The 16,440-nt window shown below is 51.6% G+C and overlaps 1 protein-coding gene across 1 annotated transcript; it reads left to right on the forward strand.

Annotated features, from left to right (window-relative positions):
- The first annotated feature begins 4,064 nt into the window (after positions 1-4,064).
- LOC135577725 (olfactory receptor 14A16-like) lies at positions 4,065-5,024 on the forward strand. Its single transcript, XM_065047845.1, has one exon. It carries the CDS (start codon positions 4,065-4,067, stop codon positions 5,022-5,024), a length of 960 nt encoding a protein of 319 aa, XP_064903917.1.
- The last annotated feature ends 11,416 nt before the right edge of the window (positions 5,025-16,440 follow it).

The following is a 16,440-nucleotide window of genomic DNA, read 5'->3' on the forward strand; positions in this document are numbered from 1 at the left end:
AAAGTTGTGGTCAGGACTGTTTAGGGGCACTTGCAAAGCAGCCCTGCACATGTAAATTATTCCTGTGCTCAGGGAGCACCTGAGAGCTGTCTCTAAATTGAAAACATAAAGGAGAAGGAAGGACAGTGTCCTTCAGGCTCAAAGGGACCTTGGGAGGCGTCTTGACCAACCTCCTGCTCACAGCAGGGTCAGACCAGATTGCTCAGGGCTTTATCCAAACACATCTTGGTCACTTTCTGGGACAGAGTGGGTGCGCACTCCTGGGAAACAGCTTCCAGTGCTGGACTGTCCTCAGGACTGGAAAGTTTCTCCCTTTCTACAGCACCTTTCCAAGCCCAACCATCCTGACTGGTTTTACCCATCTACTTACACACTGACACAGACCATAATATCCTACCTTGGACACAAGAATGTTGTGGGGGATGATGCTGAATGCCTTGCTCACTTCCAGGTAATGGGCCATTGTTGTTCTCCCCACGTCCACAACCGTGTCCTTTCCTCACAGAAAGCAAAGAGGATGGACACGCCAACCCGCCCTGGGCAAACCCCATCACCTTCTCTTGCAGACACCCAGAAATGGGGTCCCAGTGGACATGCTCTGGGGCACAGCCCTTAGTTCCCCTGCTCACCCATTGGCCATTTTGAAAAGTGCACACACTGTGTGAGAGCTGCCAGTGGTCAGGGAGTCCCCCCAGTCTCCATGAGCTTTCCAAGATGGCGGAGAGTGGCCTCACTGTGACATCGTCCTGCTGTCCCAGCTCCTGGGATGCTGCCCCTGCTGTCCCATAGACTGGAGAGGATTGTGTTAGTTCCGGTGACCCCTGACTTGATCCCCATGCACTGCTGGTTGTTCTGCCTCCAGCCACAGAGGCCTGGGACACATGGCTGGTGAAGAGGGAGGACAAGAGGACACAGGGATTCTCACCTCTTTCCCTTATTAAATTCATCAGTCACCACACAGGGTCTTTGCTTCTCCTTTAACTGTTCCTGCAGTAGTAACAGCTCATTATGGGGCCCTTGAATTGCCTTACAGGTCTGGACTGAGCTTTGATCTGGACTGTTGCTGTGCTTGGAGGCTGCTGTCCTTGAGACCAGATGAACTCACTCCTGTCACCCTGCCTGGCAGTTCATTCCATCCGTGTCACAGCTCTGTCTGCAGCACTGACAGCTCCAGCTCCCCAGTCAGGTCCCTGGCTGAGGACATTGCCTCACATCTGGGCTGAGCCACCCCAGCTGTGGCACCAGCCCAGCTCTGACCTGACACAAGAAACCTGGTACCAAGTGTCCAAGAGCCCATGTGTGCAAAGGCTTTGAATCAGAGCACAGACATGACATGGCCAAAGACTGATGAATGTCTCTCTAGACCTGGGAGTGTAAAACCAGAACAAAATGCCTAAGTTAATTCAACTGAAGATATTCCTCCCCTAGCCTGGAGAAATTAGATCCTTTGCTGTAACATTCCTTGTGTCCTGTCTAATGATGGGACAAGAAAGATGATTGTCATACCAATTTATTTTTTAACATGAAAAATACAATGCTGGAAAGAAGTGTCTCTGAAGAGGAGAGGGAATCAACATCACTGATTACTTCAACTTTGAAGTTGTGCCACTGGAGCCCCAGGGAGACCTGGATGTGCCCAGAGGGGACAGAGAAAGGGACATCATGTGCTGCTCCTGTGCTGCTGAGCTGGGCTGGGCTCCTGGGACACAGGGAGCTCATGGCAGCGGCAGCGCTGCAGAGAGACAGCTCTGCCCAGGAGCAGCTCCTCTGCACACGCAGCAGGGCTGAGGGCTCTGCCTGCAGCACCGAGGGCACAGGAGCCAGGCACAGAGAGGGAAACGCAGTCTGGGCTGGGAGGATGCTGAGAGTTCACTGGAAATGAAATCCTCTCAGATATGAAGCCTGTGGCTGCAGGGCATTGAACCTGCAAATCTTGGTAGGATCTCAGAAAGCTGTCACATTGCAGAGCCTGCGAGAGATGTAAGTACAGCTCTCAGAGATTCTCTGATCAGAGGAGAGGATGTGCTGCAGAGCAGGGATTGCCTTCTGCACTGTCAGAGTGACAAGACGTGAATGCTGCGTTCTCCCCAGGGTGGCTGTGGGGTGTAAATGTAAATGTGCAGGCAGGGGTGCCCAGGGCTGTCCTGCAGAGCAGGGTCCCTGCACCCCAGGGCTGTGCCGGGCAGGGACTCTGCCGCCTGCCAGGGTCAGCGCTCAGCCTGCCCGGGAGATCCCAACAACACTGAGGGGAGAAGCTGTGGTGGAGGAGCAAACCCTATTGGGCAAGAAAGGTGCCTCTGCTGTGGAGAGGGTGCTGTGTGGGTCAGGGTTGCTCACACATCCAGATCAGCCCCAGCATTTTTCCAAGTGGATGCCTCAAGGAGAAGATCAATGCAAGGATTGCCAGACAGATAAGGAGCTTTCCTGAGCCTGTCTTTTCAGTTTCCTCTCCCAAGGGGTGGGGGGTGCAGGAAAGGATAAAATGAAAATGAGCTCTCATATTTAACAAGTCACTGAGACTCCTGAACTGCAACTGTGAGTGATCAGTCCATCTGCCAGGAGGCTCATGACATCCCTTCCCCACCCCTCTGCCTGTGCACAGCACCTGCATCACCTTGGCTGGACCCGTCAGCCTTAGTCTGACCTGTCCTGTTTTCCAGCCTGCAAACAGGAAGATGCCCCCAGGCAGTGCCCTGTGAACAGGCAGGATCTGTAGGGCCAGGGGGAGGACACAGAGGGTGGGATGGTCTGTGAGCACTGACAGGGAAGAGACATGGACAGGGAAACACCTCCCAGGGGAGAATCTCCAGGCAGCAGGGAAATGATCAGAAATGAGAGGAAACCAAACCCGGAATGGTTATGGGAGGGAGAACAGAGAAAAGCCCCTGTCATCCCCTGCAGTGCAGATCCCTCCTGTGAGCAGCCCCCTGGCCTCCTGTCCCACCCAGCAAAGCCTCTGCCTCAGGGCCGGGGGCTCCAAGGCATGAAGCAGCTCCTGTGCAGCCAGAGCTCCAGTTCCTCTGCAGAGCACAGAGGCTGAGAGCAGCTGCGCGGCAGTGTTGGTGTCTGGGAGGTGCTGCACAGCTGGGGAAGGGTGACGCTGTCTGAGTGCCCGGCTGCCTCTGCCCTGGCCTCTCTCACACCCACCCTCACCGCATTCTCCTTCTTGCTCCCCTGCTCTGGGTCACTGCTGTTGGGATCTTGTTCTTGCTGTCAGGCTCTCTGGGGATGGCAGTTTCAGCTGCAGAGTCACAGCCTGATCTTGTGGGTCCTTTCCTGCAGGTGTGTCCATGGGCACACGTGTCCCAGCTTTGCTCTGACCTGTGGGCTGTGGGCAATGCAGTCTGTGGGGCTGGGGAATGACCTGTGTGTGTCCTGGGCTAAACGTTGGGTGCTGAGACCTTAGGAAAGGGTGAGACCTGTCATGGTCTGAGGTGGATCCCTCTGCTCTCAGCAGTGCGTGGTGGCTTTTCAGGGTAATATGGGAGTGTGATCAGCCCCCATCTCAGAAAGGTGCCAGCCCAGGGCAGCTGGAGCAAGACAGAGGGACAGAGCAGCTGCCCTCACTCTGCACTGACCCACAGGCATCCTCTGGTCTCGCAGGACTCGCTCTGTTCTCCCTGAGTGCAGCAGAAATGCTGAGGGTTTCTGACACCCAAGAACACTCCCCAGGGTGGGAGGGGAGAAGCAGCTGTAGAAACCCCAAACCTCTCAAAGTCAGTTTCTCAGGCCTGGGGGTACAGATGCTGACAGTCCCTTCTGCACCAGGAGCGGTTCCAGCTGACAAAGCTGAACCCCAGGACTGGCCCCTGCCCACCCGATCACACAGGGTCAGGCTGAGTCCTCAGGAGCCCCTGGGCAGAGACCCTGCTCTTCATTGCACACTCATCAAGCACCGACGAGGGCTCCAGCCAGGACGTTCTCGTGGAAAAAGAAAAGTGTCTCTTTGTGTGACAGCGTGGGAGGGTCTGTGGGAAATGGTTTTGATGATTCCCAGAGAAGCATCATCTAAACCTTCACTAACTTTTCCTCCTATGACAGGCCCTCATGCCCAGAGGCAGCAAATGTCCAACAGCAGCTCCATCACCCAGTTCCTCCTCCTGCCGTTCACAGACACACGGGAGCTGCAGCTCTTGCACTTCTGGCTCTTCCTGGGCATCTACCTGGCTGCCCTCCTGGGCAACGGCCTCATCATCACCACCATAGCCTGGGACCAGCACCTCCACACCCCCATGTACTTCTTCCTGATCAACCTCGCCCTCCTCGACCTGGGCTGCATCTCCACCATTCTCCCCAAATCCACAGCCAACTCTCTATGGGACACCAGGGCCATCTCCTATACAGGCTGTGTTGCGCAGCTATTTTTGTTTGTCTTTTCCATTTCAACTGAGTATTTTCTTCTCACAGTCATGTCTTACGACCGCTATGTTGCCATCTGCAAACCCCTGCACTACGGGACCCTCCTGGGCAGCAGAGCTTGTGTCCACATGGCAGCAGCTGCCTGGGCCACTGGGTTTCTCAGTGCTCTGCTGCACACGGCCAATACATTTTCACTGCCCCTGTGCAAGGGCAATGCCCTGGACCAGTTCTTCTGTGAAATCCCCCAGATCCTCAAGCTCTCCTGCTCACACTCCTACCTCAGGGAACTTGGCCTTATTGTGGTCAGTGCCTGTTTAGTTTTCATGTGTTTTGTGTTCATTGTGGTGTCCTATGTGCAGATCTTGAGGGCCGTGCTGAGGATCCCCTCTGAGCAGGGACGGCACAAAGCCTTTTCCACCTGCCTCCCTCACCTGGCCGTGGTCTCCCTGTTCATCAGCACTGGCATGTTTGCCTACCTGAAGCCCCCCTCCATCTCTTCCCCATCCCTGGACCTGGTGGTGTCTGTTCTGTACTCGGTGGTGCCTCCAGCAGTGAACCCCCTCATCTACAGCATGAGGAACCAGGAGCTCAAGGAGTCTATTAGAAAAGTGATTTCATGGGTGTTTGTCTATACTGATCAGCATTCCATCACTGTCCACAAATGATGTCTATTTGTATCCCAGTGCAGGCCTGTACCTTGTTTTATCCCTCTTAATTTGTTAGCATTACCCATATTGTTATTTGTGGTTTTTATGTTCCTACATAATTGTTTGTGTTTAGCTGACTATCCTGAAAAATGTACCCATTATTAATATTTTTAAAACACGTGAAACCTGTATAAATGTTTTCCTAACACTGTTTCAGAGCTTGGTCTCCCACAGCATCTCCGTAATAAAATGACATCTCCTCTCAGCAGTTCCTCAATATTTGGTTGTTGTTCTAAAGCTGATCTCAACAACAGGCCCAGGAATTTCACTCAAAAGGGCCTGAGGTCAAAGCTCATTGTCACGTTGGTAGCTGATAGACAACAGAGTTGTGGTTTAAGACACAACCCTTGTTGTCTGTTGACAGCGGAGAAGGGGAGTGGTCATGAGATACAGTCAGACTGGGCTGTCCCAGAGCATGATGGGGCAGAGGACAATCCTCCAGGAGAGGACTCTGGAGCTGCCTGGAGAGCCCATGAGATACACATGTACCTGTGTGCCTGAGGTGGGCAGCCACTGGAGTCCACAGAGTGAGACATGGCCCAAAGTGGAGTCAACCCATGGCAAAGCACTAAATCCAGGTATCTGCAGGGAAACAAAGATGGAAACAGCCCACCCCACACAGACCTGTTCCAACAGGGAACAGCACCTTCACAGTCACCACACCAACAGCAGCACCTACACAACCATGAGCAACAGTACTGACCGTGTCCTGTTCCTCCTCTCAGACTGAGCTGCTGTGAAGGTTGCACAAGTTGTCTGCACATCCCGGGTAGAACTTACCTGCAGTTTCACACACCCCTGTGGTCCCTCCAGTGTGGACCTGGGGTTTGGGTCAACCCAGACTCATAGATATTGCCCACTTGGCCATTCCAGCCCCAGTTCTCTTCATATCCTGGTGTTCCCTCTTCCTTGCTAGCCTCACTTAGACCTGACCAAGAAAGCGTGTGCATACATTTACACCCAAACACACACACAACAGTGAACCCACTCACACAGTAAATAGCCAGGAACAGAGTTTAAGAAATATTGTAGTTTAACCCTAGTCATCAGCTCAGCACCACACTGTTGCTGTGGCAGGATGAGGGGAAGATCTTAAAAGTAAAAGAAAACTCGAGGGTTGAGATAAAGACAGTTTAATAGGTAAAGCAAAAGCTGTGTGCGCAATCAAAGAAATATAAGGAATCTATCCCCTGCTTTGCATTGGCAGGTGGGTGTTCAGCCATCTCCAGAAAATCAGGGCTCCATCACACATAGCAGTTACTTGGGAAGACAAACGCCATCACTCTGAGTGTTCCCCCCTTACTTCTTCTCCCAGATTTATTGCTGAGCATGACTTCATGTGCTACAGAAGATCCCTTTGGTCAGCTGGGGTCAGCTGTCCCAGCTGTGTCTCCTCTCAGTTTCTTGGGCACCCCCAGCCTACTCTCACTTCTCAGTGTGAGAAGCAGAAAAGGCCTTGACTCTGTGCAAGCACCGCTCAGCGCTGACTGAAACATGGGCGTGCGATCAACACTGTTTCCATCACAGGTTTAAAACACAGTGCCATAGAGTTGCTATGAAGATAATTAACTCTACCCCAGCTGAAACTAGTTTAATAAGCAGGACAGACCATGGTGATCAGGCAGAGGGGGTGGCCAGAGCAGCACTGACCAGCCACCTCCCCATGAGCAGCTGGTCACTTGAATCCCTCTCCTCCCCACTCTTCCACAAGCTGCTTCTTCCATGATCCACCTTGATCCCTCCCTTTCTCTGCCCCGGTCTCCTCAACAATTCAGAACCATCAGCAGTTACTTTTTCCCCAATGGGCTCAGGTTTTCTCCACTTGCACTCAAATTTGATAGTCTGGATTCCATTGCCTTGGTCCTCTGGTCCCTTCTCACATCCCTCACTTTCTCACGCAGGTCCCAGAGTTTCCCATGGCATGTACAGGTGGTTTGACCCAGGGCAGGGCCTCACCAGAGGCACGGTCACTTGTCTGCAGCCTTCCCATCTGGTGTCCTTGATGACCTCATCATACCTGCCTAACTCTGGCCAATCACATTGCTGTCATGAGGTGACCTCACAAGTAATAATGCATCCATGTTTGCTTGGCCTACATCTACCCCATGTATCTGCAATAGAAGTGGCATCACAACCCACCTCCAGCCGTGTCATCTTCCCCTTCTCCTGCATCTCCCGTCTCCCAGGCTCTCAGCACTGCTGGGTGTGTTTTCCAGCATCCAGGTGACATCACTAGGCCTGACTCACCACATGCCCAGCTGGGTTGTTCTCAAAGATGGGACTTCAAAATGTACCTCCCTCCCATGACACCTCACCTTGCATCATCCTCTTCTGGCACCAGGGGTCACCTCACAGCCGACCTCCAGACACTTCCCCTGCACCTGCCTCTCCTTTTTCCCACCCAGCACTGTCGTTTCTGCTGGACAGGCAGCACCGTGCTCCCCATGGGGACTGCAGAGCCCTGGTGGGACAGCTCAGTGGTGGGAGGGCAGCCAGGGGTGGTCGGGGCTCCTCGGGAAGGCAGGCGGGTGGATGAGGAGCTGGAGATGAGCTCTGTGCAGAGGGGAGCCTGGTGTGCACAGAGCCTTGGTTTGGAGGAAGCTTCATGCTCACAGGTCCTTGATTACATGGCAAGTTGGACCATGTCTTGGTCTGCTGGGAGGGCAACAGCACTGGGCACAAGCAACCCAGGAGGCTCCTGCAGGTGTGGAATACAGCATTTTGAGACAAACACGGACGAGCTGACGAGGGCTGGTCTCCTACTGACAGACAAGGTGGATCAGGCCGGGGATCTGAAGGATGAGAGTGGCCATGGCTGCAGTGACCATGAGATGGTGGAGAAGCAGGACAACTGCAGAACAAGAGTGCAGTCCTGCAGGAGAGCTGATTTCATTACTGGAGGATCTGCTTTGGCTGTCCTGGAGAACAAACAGGCTGTGAGTCCCTGTTCAGGGGCGATGTCCTCAGAGCCCAGGAAGAAACCAACCTGATGGCCAGGGAGTCCATCAGGGCCTGCAAGAGGTCAGCATGGATGAACAGGGACCCCCTGACTTAGGAGATCAAACAGCAGAAGGACATGCAGGGAGGCTGGAGGGGAACAGGCTGCCCAGGAGACAGACGGACAGACAGACACCTGGCCTGGGGGTGCAGGGATGGAGCCAGCAAAGCCAACGCTGAGCAGTGGCTGAAATGGCCGTGCAAGGGGAGGGCACCCAGGAGGGCTTCTCCAAAGATATTGTCAGCACAAGGATGGTCCCAGTGGCCAGTGGGGCAGGGGATGGGTGACAAAGACAATATCAAACGAGCAATTTATCTGAAGAAAGATTCTTCCTTGGAGAGTGCTGGTAGGAAATGTAACTGGACACACTTATACATTTTACTATATATTTACTAACACATAAATATATTTTTTTCCTTACAATCAGATAGAAAGACAGACAACACAGGTCTGTTGAGATCACTGTCAACATGGCCATCTAAAAAGAGAAGAAGCTCAATTAACCTTTTTATCCCTCTTTCCTCCATCAGTCAAGAGTGGCCAACAGCTTCCAGCACGACTCACTGTGTGCCAAGGGTAAAAAGTGGCACTGACAGCCCATGGCTGTGGATTGTTTGGTGCCTTCGGCTCTGTACAAGACACAAGGATTATCTTTCTTAATGCTGGAGGCTTTGGTAGGAGAGAAATCTAGAGAACCTTTTTTAAAAATGGAGGGAAAAAGAAACCAATTGAAATATGCAGAGTGAAGGAAATGTGTTCTTGCAACTTTAAACATCAAACACTGTTGGTGTTGTAATTCTCCTTTCTTTCTTTTGAATACTTCAAATATCAGTGTTTTCCCGTTAGATCAAAATGAGACTTTTCAGGATGTGCATTAAGAGCAAGAGGAGAACTTCTGATCCTCCACTACATTTGCCTTCTCAGCACTCTCTCTGTTATCTGTGCATCTCATCTCCCTCATCCTCCAGGTATTTCCTCCTGCCCTGACTAAACTGGCCATGTCTGAGGTCCCATTTCCAGCAGCTGATCTGCACACAACACTTGCGAGTGCTCTCTGGGTTTCCCTTCCTCTTACTGTTTGATCACTCAGACACTTGTCAACAACCCGGTTGCTGCTTTCAGCTTCAAGGAGTTAAAAGCTTCCTTGTCTTTCAGTAGTCTGTCTAATTCTGTCTTTAGCCAACTCTTTTATTGTGTTAATTTTATAATTTCCTTTCTGTCTAAAACATTTCTTGCATGGTTCTGCCTTGGAGAAGGTGAACCTCAGTGGTGGCAGCTTGTCCTTGGTGTACAGTTGAGGAGTCTGTTTTCTTTTAATCATGACTCTCATCAGTTGTGTTTTGTTTGTTCAAGGGGAAAGCAAAGTCCCTGTTTCCTGTGTGCACTTGGGTCTGCAAGGAGAGCAGGTGGGAGCTGGTGCAAAGGAGCTGGCACATCCAGCTGCAGACTGCAGTGAAGTCTGGTGTGAGGAAAAGGGATGCAAGGCCCAGGGGCCAATGAGAGAAACGATGGGGTTGGGGAGGTGAGGAGCAAGGTTGTCCACACGGTGTGAGACCTCAAGGGACAGCTTCTCCAGCCAGTCCAGACCTCCTTAGGAGAGACCCTGGATCAACATCAGACAATGCTGCAATCGCATCCTCTCCAAACTGAAAAGGATTAAAATACACCCTTTACAATAGAAAGACTTTTTTATCAGAAGCTTTTTGAAATCTTTCTCCATAATTACACAAAGAAAACTCTCTAATTGACTGTACAAGATTGGAAGGACATAACAAGAAGAGACATGGTTTGTTAGAGCTTTCTCGAGTGTAATGAGCCCCATGGTGCATTTGGTTCTGAGTCCTTGAACATTACCCAGGTGCTGAGAGGAGACTGCACAAACCTTTCCAGAAGTCAAAGCCAGAAGAAGAAAGCACTAAGTTCCTTGAAGTATTAATGAGTTCCACTGAGGGCAAGTACCAGCAAAGCCTCCCCAGGGACTCGTTAGAGCAGAGAATTGGAGGCCATGATGGCAGATAAACAAAGCGAAGCGTGCAGGCAGCTGCGGTGCTGAGAAAACCCTGGTTTAGTTGGATGAAGCAGAGAGGCCAAGGCCTGACCCCCAGCCCCTGGGAAGGCAGATCCTGTCCCTCACACATTGCTCAGGGCTCTTCCTGGGGCAGGGGGTGTGGGCTGTGTGGTGCTGAGTGAAGGACAATGGTGTGACCGTTCCCAGCCTTACTGGGGGTGTGCAAGGAGGCCACGAGGTGCCCCAGTGCCTGAGGACAACATGTCTCCTCACAGGCCTTGGTGGCAGAGGCCATTGCCATAGCCAAGGGAACAAAGACTTGGGTTCTCTTGGTGACATCCAGCCTTGCCAGTGCCCTTTGCCATCTCCACCACAGGTTGTCCTACACTGTCCCTCAGCTGCTTCTGTTTCCCTGCAGGCTGTAGACACCCATCTCACTTCCTCCCCTTGCTCTCACCCTGGTATTTCCATACATTGACTGATGTGTCTCCACTCTCATGCTCTGTTCCTGGAAACACAAGTACATGGACTGATCTCCTGCTCCTTCTGGATGATTTCTCGTACCACAGCACTGCCCTTTGAGTGACATTTCTTCCTCCTCATGTCCTGTCTCCACGTTTTAACCTGCGATGTGTGGCAGTGTTTCTCTGCTGTAGAAAGGAGGATCCTGAAAACTACTGACCTGTCAGCCTCTTACCTGTGCCTGGGAAGGTGATGGAACAGATCCTCCTAGAAGCTGTGCTAAGGAACAGAGAATGGTGACTCAACCACTTCCCTGGGCAGCCTGTTCCACTGCTTCACAACCCTTTCCATGACGAAATGTTTCCTAATATCAATTCTGAACTTTCTCTGGTACAAGCTGAGTCCATTTCCTCTCATCCTCTCACTTGCTACTCAGGAGAAGACCAACACCCTCCATGCTACAACCTTTTTTCAGATAGTTGTACAGAGCAAAAAGGTCTCCTCTCAGCCTCCTTTTCTGCAGGATAAACAGCCTCAGAACCCCCAGCTGCTCCTCAGCAGACTTGTGCTCCAGACCCTCAACAGCCTTGTCCCCCTCCTCTGCACTCACTCCAACACCCCAAGATCTTTCCTATAGTGATGGGCCCAAAACTGAACCAAGGATTTGAGTTGTGGCCTCACCAGTGCCGAGTACAAGGGGATGATCGCTGCTCCGGTTCTGCCCACTACACTATTCTTGATGCACATCAAGCCATTGGCCTTTTTGGCAACCTGGGCACACGCTGGCTCATGTTCAGCTGCTGTCAATCAACAACCCCAGGTCCTTTTCCACCAGGCAGCTTTCCAGCTACTCTTCCCCAAGCCTGTAGTGTTGCAGGGCATTGTTATGACCAAAGTCCAGGACCTGACACTTGGCCTTGTTAAACCTCACACAAATGGCCTCAGCCTAATGAAGCAGCAGCTCCAGATCCCTCTGTAGAGCCTTCGTACCCTCCAGCAGATCAACATTCCCACCCAATTTGGTATCATCTGAAAACATAGTCAGGGTGCGCCTGATCCCCTCATCCAGATCATTGATAAAGAGATGAGAGAGAACTGACCCCATTACTGAGCCCTGGGGACACCACTCATGACCAGCCACCAACTGGATTTGGCTCCGTTCACCACAACTCTTTGGGCCCGTCCCTCCATCCAGTTCTTGATCCATCACAGATACACGATCCAGGCCATGAGCTGCAGCTTCTCCAGGAGATGCTGTGGGACACGGTGTCAAAGGCTTTACTGCAGTCTAAGGACGCAACACCCACAGCCCATGTGGCGGATTCACTCCCCATGACAGACTTTCCCTCATCTGCTCAGCCGGTCACCTTGTCACAGAAGGAGATCAGGGTGGTCAAGCAGGACCTGCCTTTCATCCAGCCATGCTGACTGGGCCCGATTGCTCGTCTCGTGTGTGTGACCTCACAGTCCTTTCCCAGCCCTGTTCCTGCTGTTGGCCAATCCCCTGCAGAGGCAGAAGTGACCTCACAGTCCCCTCCACAGCCATTGGTTCCTACTGGACTATGAGTTCCTGAGACACAAGTGACCACATGGCATCGTACCCACCATCACCCTCCTTGTGGTGAGTTTGTGAGTAGATCAAAGGAAGCTGCTTTCATCAAATTTATCCAATAGATTTCCTATCAAGGGTTTGAGTGGAGAAACGTTCCTCAGAGGAGCTGCTGTATTTACTCTGGGACATTTTGCATCTCTGCTTCTGCCTCTGCTTTTGTTCTCCTTTCTCTGTCTATTCTGACGTGAAAGAGCTCTCCAAGGAAAAGATTCATGGAATCCTACAATAACACAGGATGGAAGAGCCCCCTGAACACCATCTCTGTCCCACTGACCTTTATGGCAGCCCAAGGAACAGCTGATGGCATTTGTGCTCATTTGGGTTCATCTCACCACGTGCACACACTGGACATGCACATGATGTGTATGTTTGCACAACAAAAATATGGACTTTAAACCTAGTATTTCATAGAATCATAGAATGTCCTGAATTGGAAGGACTCACAAGGATAATGGAGTCCAGCTCCTGTCCCTGCACAGGACACCCCACAGGTCACCCCGTGTGTCTGAGGACGTTGTCCAGACTCTTATTGATCACTGTCAGGTTGGGGCCGTGACACCTCCCTGGGGAGCCTGTTCAGTGTCCAGCACCTCTGGGGGAAGAACCTTTTCCTCATGTCCAACCTAAACCTCCCCTGACACATCTTCTGCCATTACCTTGGGTTCCTTCACTAGTCACCACAGAGAAGAGATCAGTGAAGATCTGTGAAGAGATCAGTACCTTCCCTTCCTTCTCCCCTTGTGAGGAAGCTGTAGCCACCATGAGGTCTCCTTTGAGTCTTTTCTTCAGCTCTGATGCTCAGAAACCCTTTGGTTTGCTTTCTGAAGCAGAAAGGAGAAGCCATGACATCCAGCCTCTTTCCCTGCAGGCTGCAGACATCGATCTCACTTCCCCACCTGCTCTCACCCCAGCATTTCTGCACCTTCACTGCTGTGTCTGCACCCTCACTGGCTGCTCTTTGGAACACAAACCATGGGCTGATCCAGCTCCCTCTGGGTCACCTCTTGCACCACAGAACTGCCCTTCCAGCAACATTTCTTCCTCCTCATATCCAGTCCTCACCTTCCAAACTGTACTTTCTGATATTTTTTTTCTGTTTCCTTCTTATTCCCAGTATCAAGGAAAGCTCAGCCACCTCAGAAACTGCCCTTCATGCAGGGAACCCAACCCGTTAGGCTTCTTATGGTCTTTTACCTGACCAGAGAGAAGTCACCTCACCATGATCTTCTAAATTCCACAACTGCTGCTGTTCTTTCAGCTTCTCTGACAGACATGACCATGTCCCTGCCGATGTCCTGTCATGTTCTCAGGTGGGATGGACATGACAACCCGTCTCTCTTCCTGGGTAGGGCCTGTGGGCCCTTGGGCAGAGGTTCTTTCCCAGCCATGTCCCTGTTGCTGGGCTGGCACCTCCAGACACAGAACTGACCCCACTGTCCCCTTCGCAGCCACAGGATTCTGACTGGATTATGAGTTTCTGAGACACAACTGACCTCATAATACCACACCTGTCCATCCCCCTCCTTAGCATCCAGGACCTCGCCAGACTGAAGCATGTTCTATACATTCCTACACCTGCCCCTCTTTCCCACAGGCTGTAGACACCCATCTCGCTTCCTCACCTTGTTCAAATTTGTCAAATATATTTCCTACTAACACTGTGAGTGAAAAGCGCTCCTCACTGGAACTCCTGTACTTCCGTTAACACCTTCCATATCTCTTCTTCTGCCTTACCTTTTTTTTTTTTTTTCCTATTCTTCCACCTATTCTCTCTCCAGAAACCTCTCCAAGGGAAAGCTCTGTCAAACCACAGAATAACTCAGGTTTGCAGAGAGCCCTTGTCTCACTCTTCTTGTCTCACTCTCCTGCTCAGGGTGAACCAGGTGAGGTTGCTCAAGGCCTCCACCCAGGTTTGCATCATCCTCAAGGCCCTTAAAGTGCTGTCTCTTATATCTTGGAAAGGGAGAATAAAGACGTTCAACAGTGTTGTCCAAGTGCTGGTCACTGAGAGATGACACCAGTAACTGGCTGCACGGAGGACTTTGTACCACTGATGACATTTGTGCTGGATGGTTCAGCCAACTTCCCACCCAGCATCCGCTTTTTGAGCCCCATCAGCACCACTCCGGCCAGAAGGAGACCATGGCTGAGCCTTGCAAACACCCTGTACACAACATGCCTTTCTTTCCCTGTCCATTCAGGTTCAGCAATCCTCACATTCCTGGAAATGGCTTCAGGAGGCTTGTCCCATCCCCTTCCCAGGGAGGGAGGAAGGGTGGCCAGCCTGTAGTTATCCCAGTTCCTATCCCTGCTTTTCTTGAAGATGGGTTTGAGGTCTGCATTTCCTTAGGACCCCAGAACCATTTCTAGGGCAGTTTTGAGATCACAATCTGGAATCACAAGAACGGGTGACAGAGCAGACTGGAACACTTGAAATGATCCTGTCCAAGGCAGCTGAGACAAATCTCACTGATCCAGGGGGGTTTGTTCCTGGAGTCACACACAGAAATGTCAGGGTTCCATCAGGCATCCATATCTCAGCTGGTCTCAGGACTCCTTGTGCACCCAGGGATGCTCACAGACAGAGTCTGTCCCTTTTACACACAGAGGCAGGAGTCACAGTGTCCCTCTGGCCTCCTATTGCCACTCCAAAGAGACAGGAGACACCTCGTCCCTGTGGTGTGTCACCTGCTCTGCACTCATCTGAGATGTCCAACGCCATGAGGAATGGACACGGAGACCTCAGATCAAGGTTGCATATCCCAGTGCTGCATTCAGGTGGTTTTCCAATGTGATGTGACCTCAAGCCACTCTCTGTGCCACAGACCTTCATGGAGCCCCAAGGAATAGTTGATGGTGTTTATGCTCGCTCACGTTCATGTCACCTCACGTACATGATGTGTGTGCTCGCATCTCATCTGTACAAAGCAAACAGGGACTGCTGAACTATTCATTGCGTGTCCACCCATAGAGGGAAGAACAACCTCTGTGGGTGAGAAGCCAGTGCTGTAAAAGGTAGTTGTGAAGTTAATGATGATTGACTTGAGGCTCCTTCCATGGGGTGTCCAGTGCACAGGGGCACAGCCCAGCCCCGGCTCTGCTGGTCCTGCAGGTCTCTGGCAGGAGCCTGGCTGTGAGAGGACACTGCTGTGTGCCAGCCCTGCACACACACAATATTCAACTGTAAAGTGTTGGTTGCATCTGCGGCCACTTTTGTGGGAATGTTCTTGAGATAAACTTTGTAAGAAGACATAAACCTCTGGACCTGCCCATAGGAGATCACCTTTCTATCTGGAAAGGCTGTTGTGAGGCCAGCTCTGTCACAGCAGTGCCCATTGCCTGTCCCTGCCTGTGCCCACAGCACTGACACACAGCAGGACGGTGACCAAGCTGCCAGAGCACTCAGGCCTTGCACCAACACCAGGGATGAGAAGGAGAGTGTGGGAGTGGAACCAGAACAGCTCTGGAAGAACAAGCGCTGCTGCTCCCTGGCAGGGCTGCCAGGATGGACTCTTCTCCCCTCCTCCCATGGACAGGAACTGTCCCTGCAGTTCCATAAGGCCTTGCAGGAAAGATATAGTGAAAAACAAGTCACTAAAGAGCCCTTTATTCTTTTTAGAGACAAGGAGAGCAGTGCTGCTCATTTAAGAGGAAAACAGTTATAAAAGAAAAGCCAGCAGTGAATTAGAAAGGGGTTGACAACATTATCACAATAAGAAAACAACCAACAACAACAGAAAATCCAGTTGACAGGCTGGGCTTGTAATTAGCTACATTAAAACTCCTGTATAGAAGAAGATGGCCAGTTTATTGCTTCAGAAAACAGAGGGATATGAGTTTGCACAGGGCATCCTTGAGCTCCTGGTTCCTCATGCTGTAGATGAGGGGGTTCACTGCTGGAGGCACCACCGAGTACAGAACAGACACCACCATCTCCAGGGATGGGGAAGAAATGGAGGGGGGCTTCAGGTTGGCAAACACGCCAGTGCTGAGGAACAGGGAGACCACGGCCAGGTGAGGGAGGCAGGTGGAAAAGGCTTTGTGCCGTCCCTGCTCAGAGGGGATCCTCAGCACGGCCCTCAAGATCTGCACATAGGACACCACTATGAAAACAAAACACGTAAAACCTAAACAGGCACTGACCACAAGAAGCCCAAGTTCCCTGAGGTAGGAGTGTGAGCAGGAGAGCTTGAGGATCTGGGGGATTTCACAGAAGAACTGGCCCAGGGCATTGCCCTTGCACAGGGGCAGTGAAAATGTATTGGCCATGTGCAGCAGAGCATTGAGAAACCCA

This window comes from Columba livia, unplaced genomic scaffold (assembly GCF_036013475.1).
Source record: "Columba livia isolate bColLiv1 breed racing homer unplaced genomic scaffold, bColLiv1.pat.W.v2 Scaffold_135, whole genome shotgun sequence".
NCBI lineage: Eukaryota > Metazoa > Chordata > Aves > Columbiformes > Columbidae > Columba > Columba livia.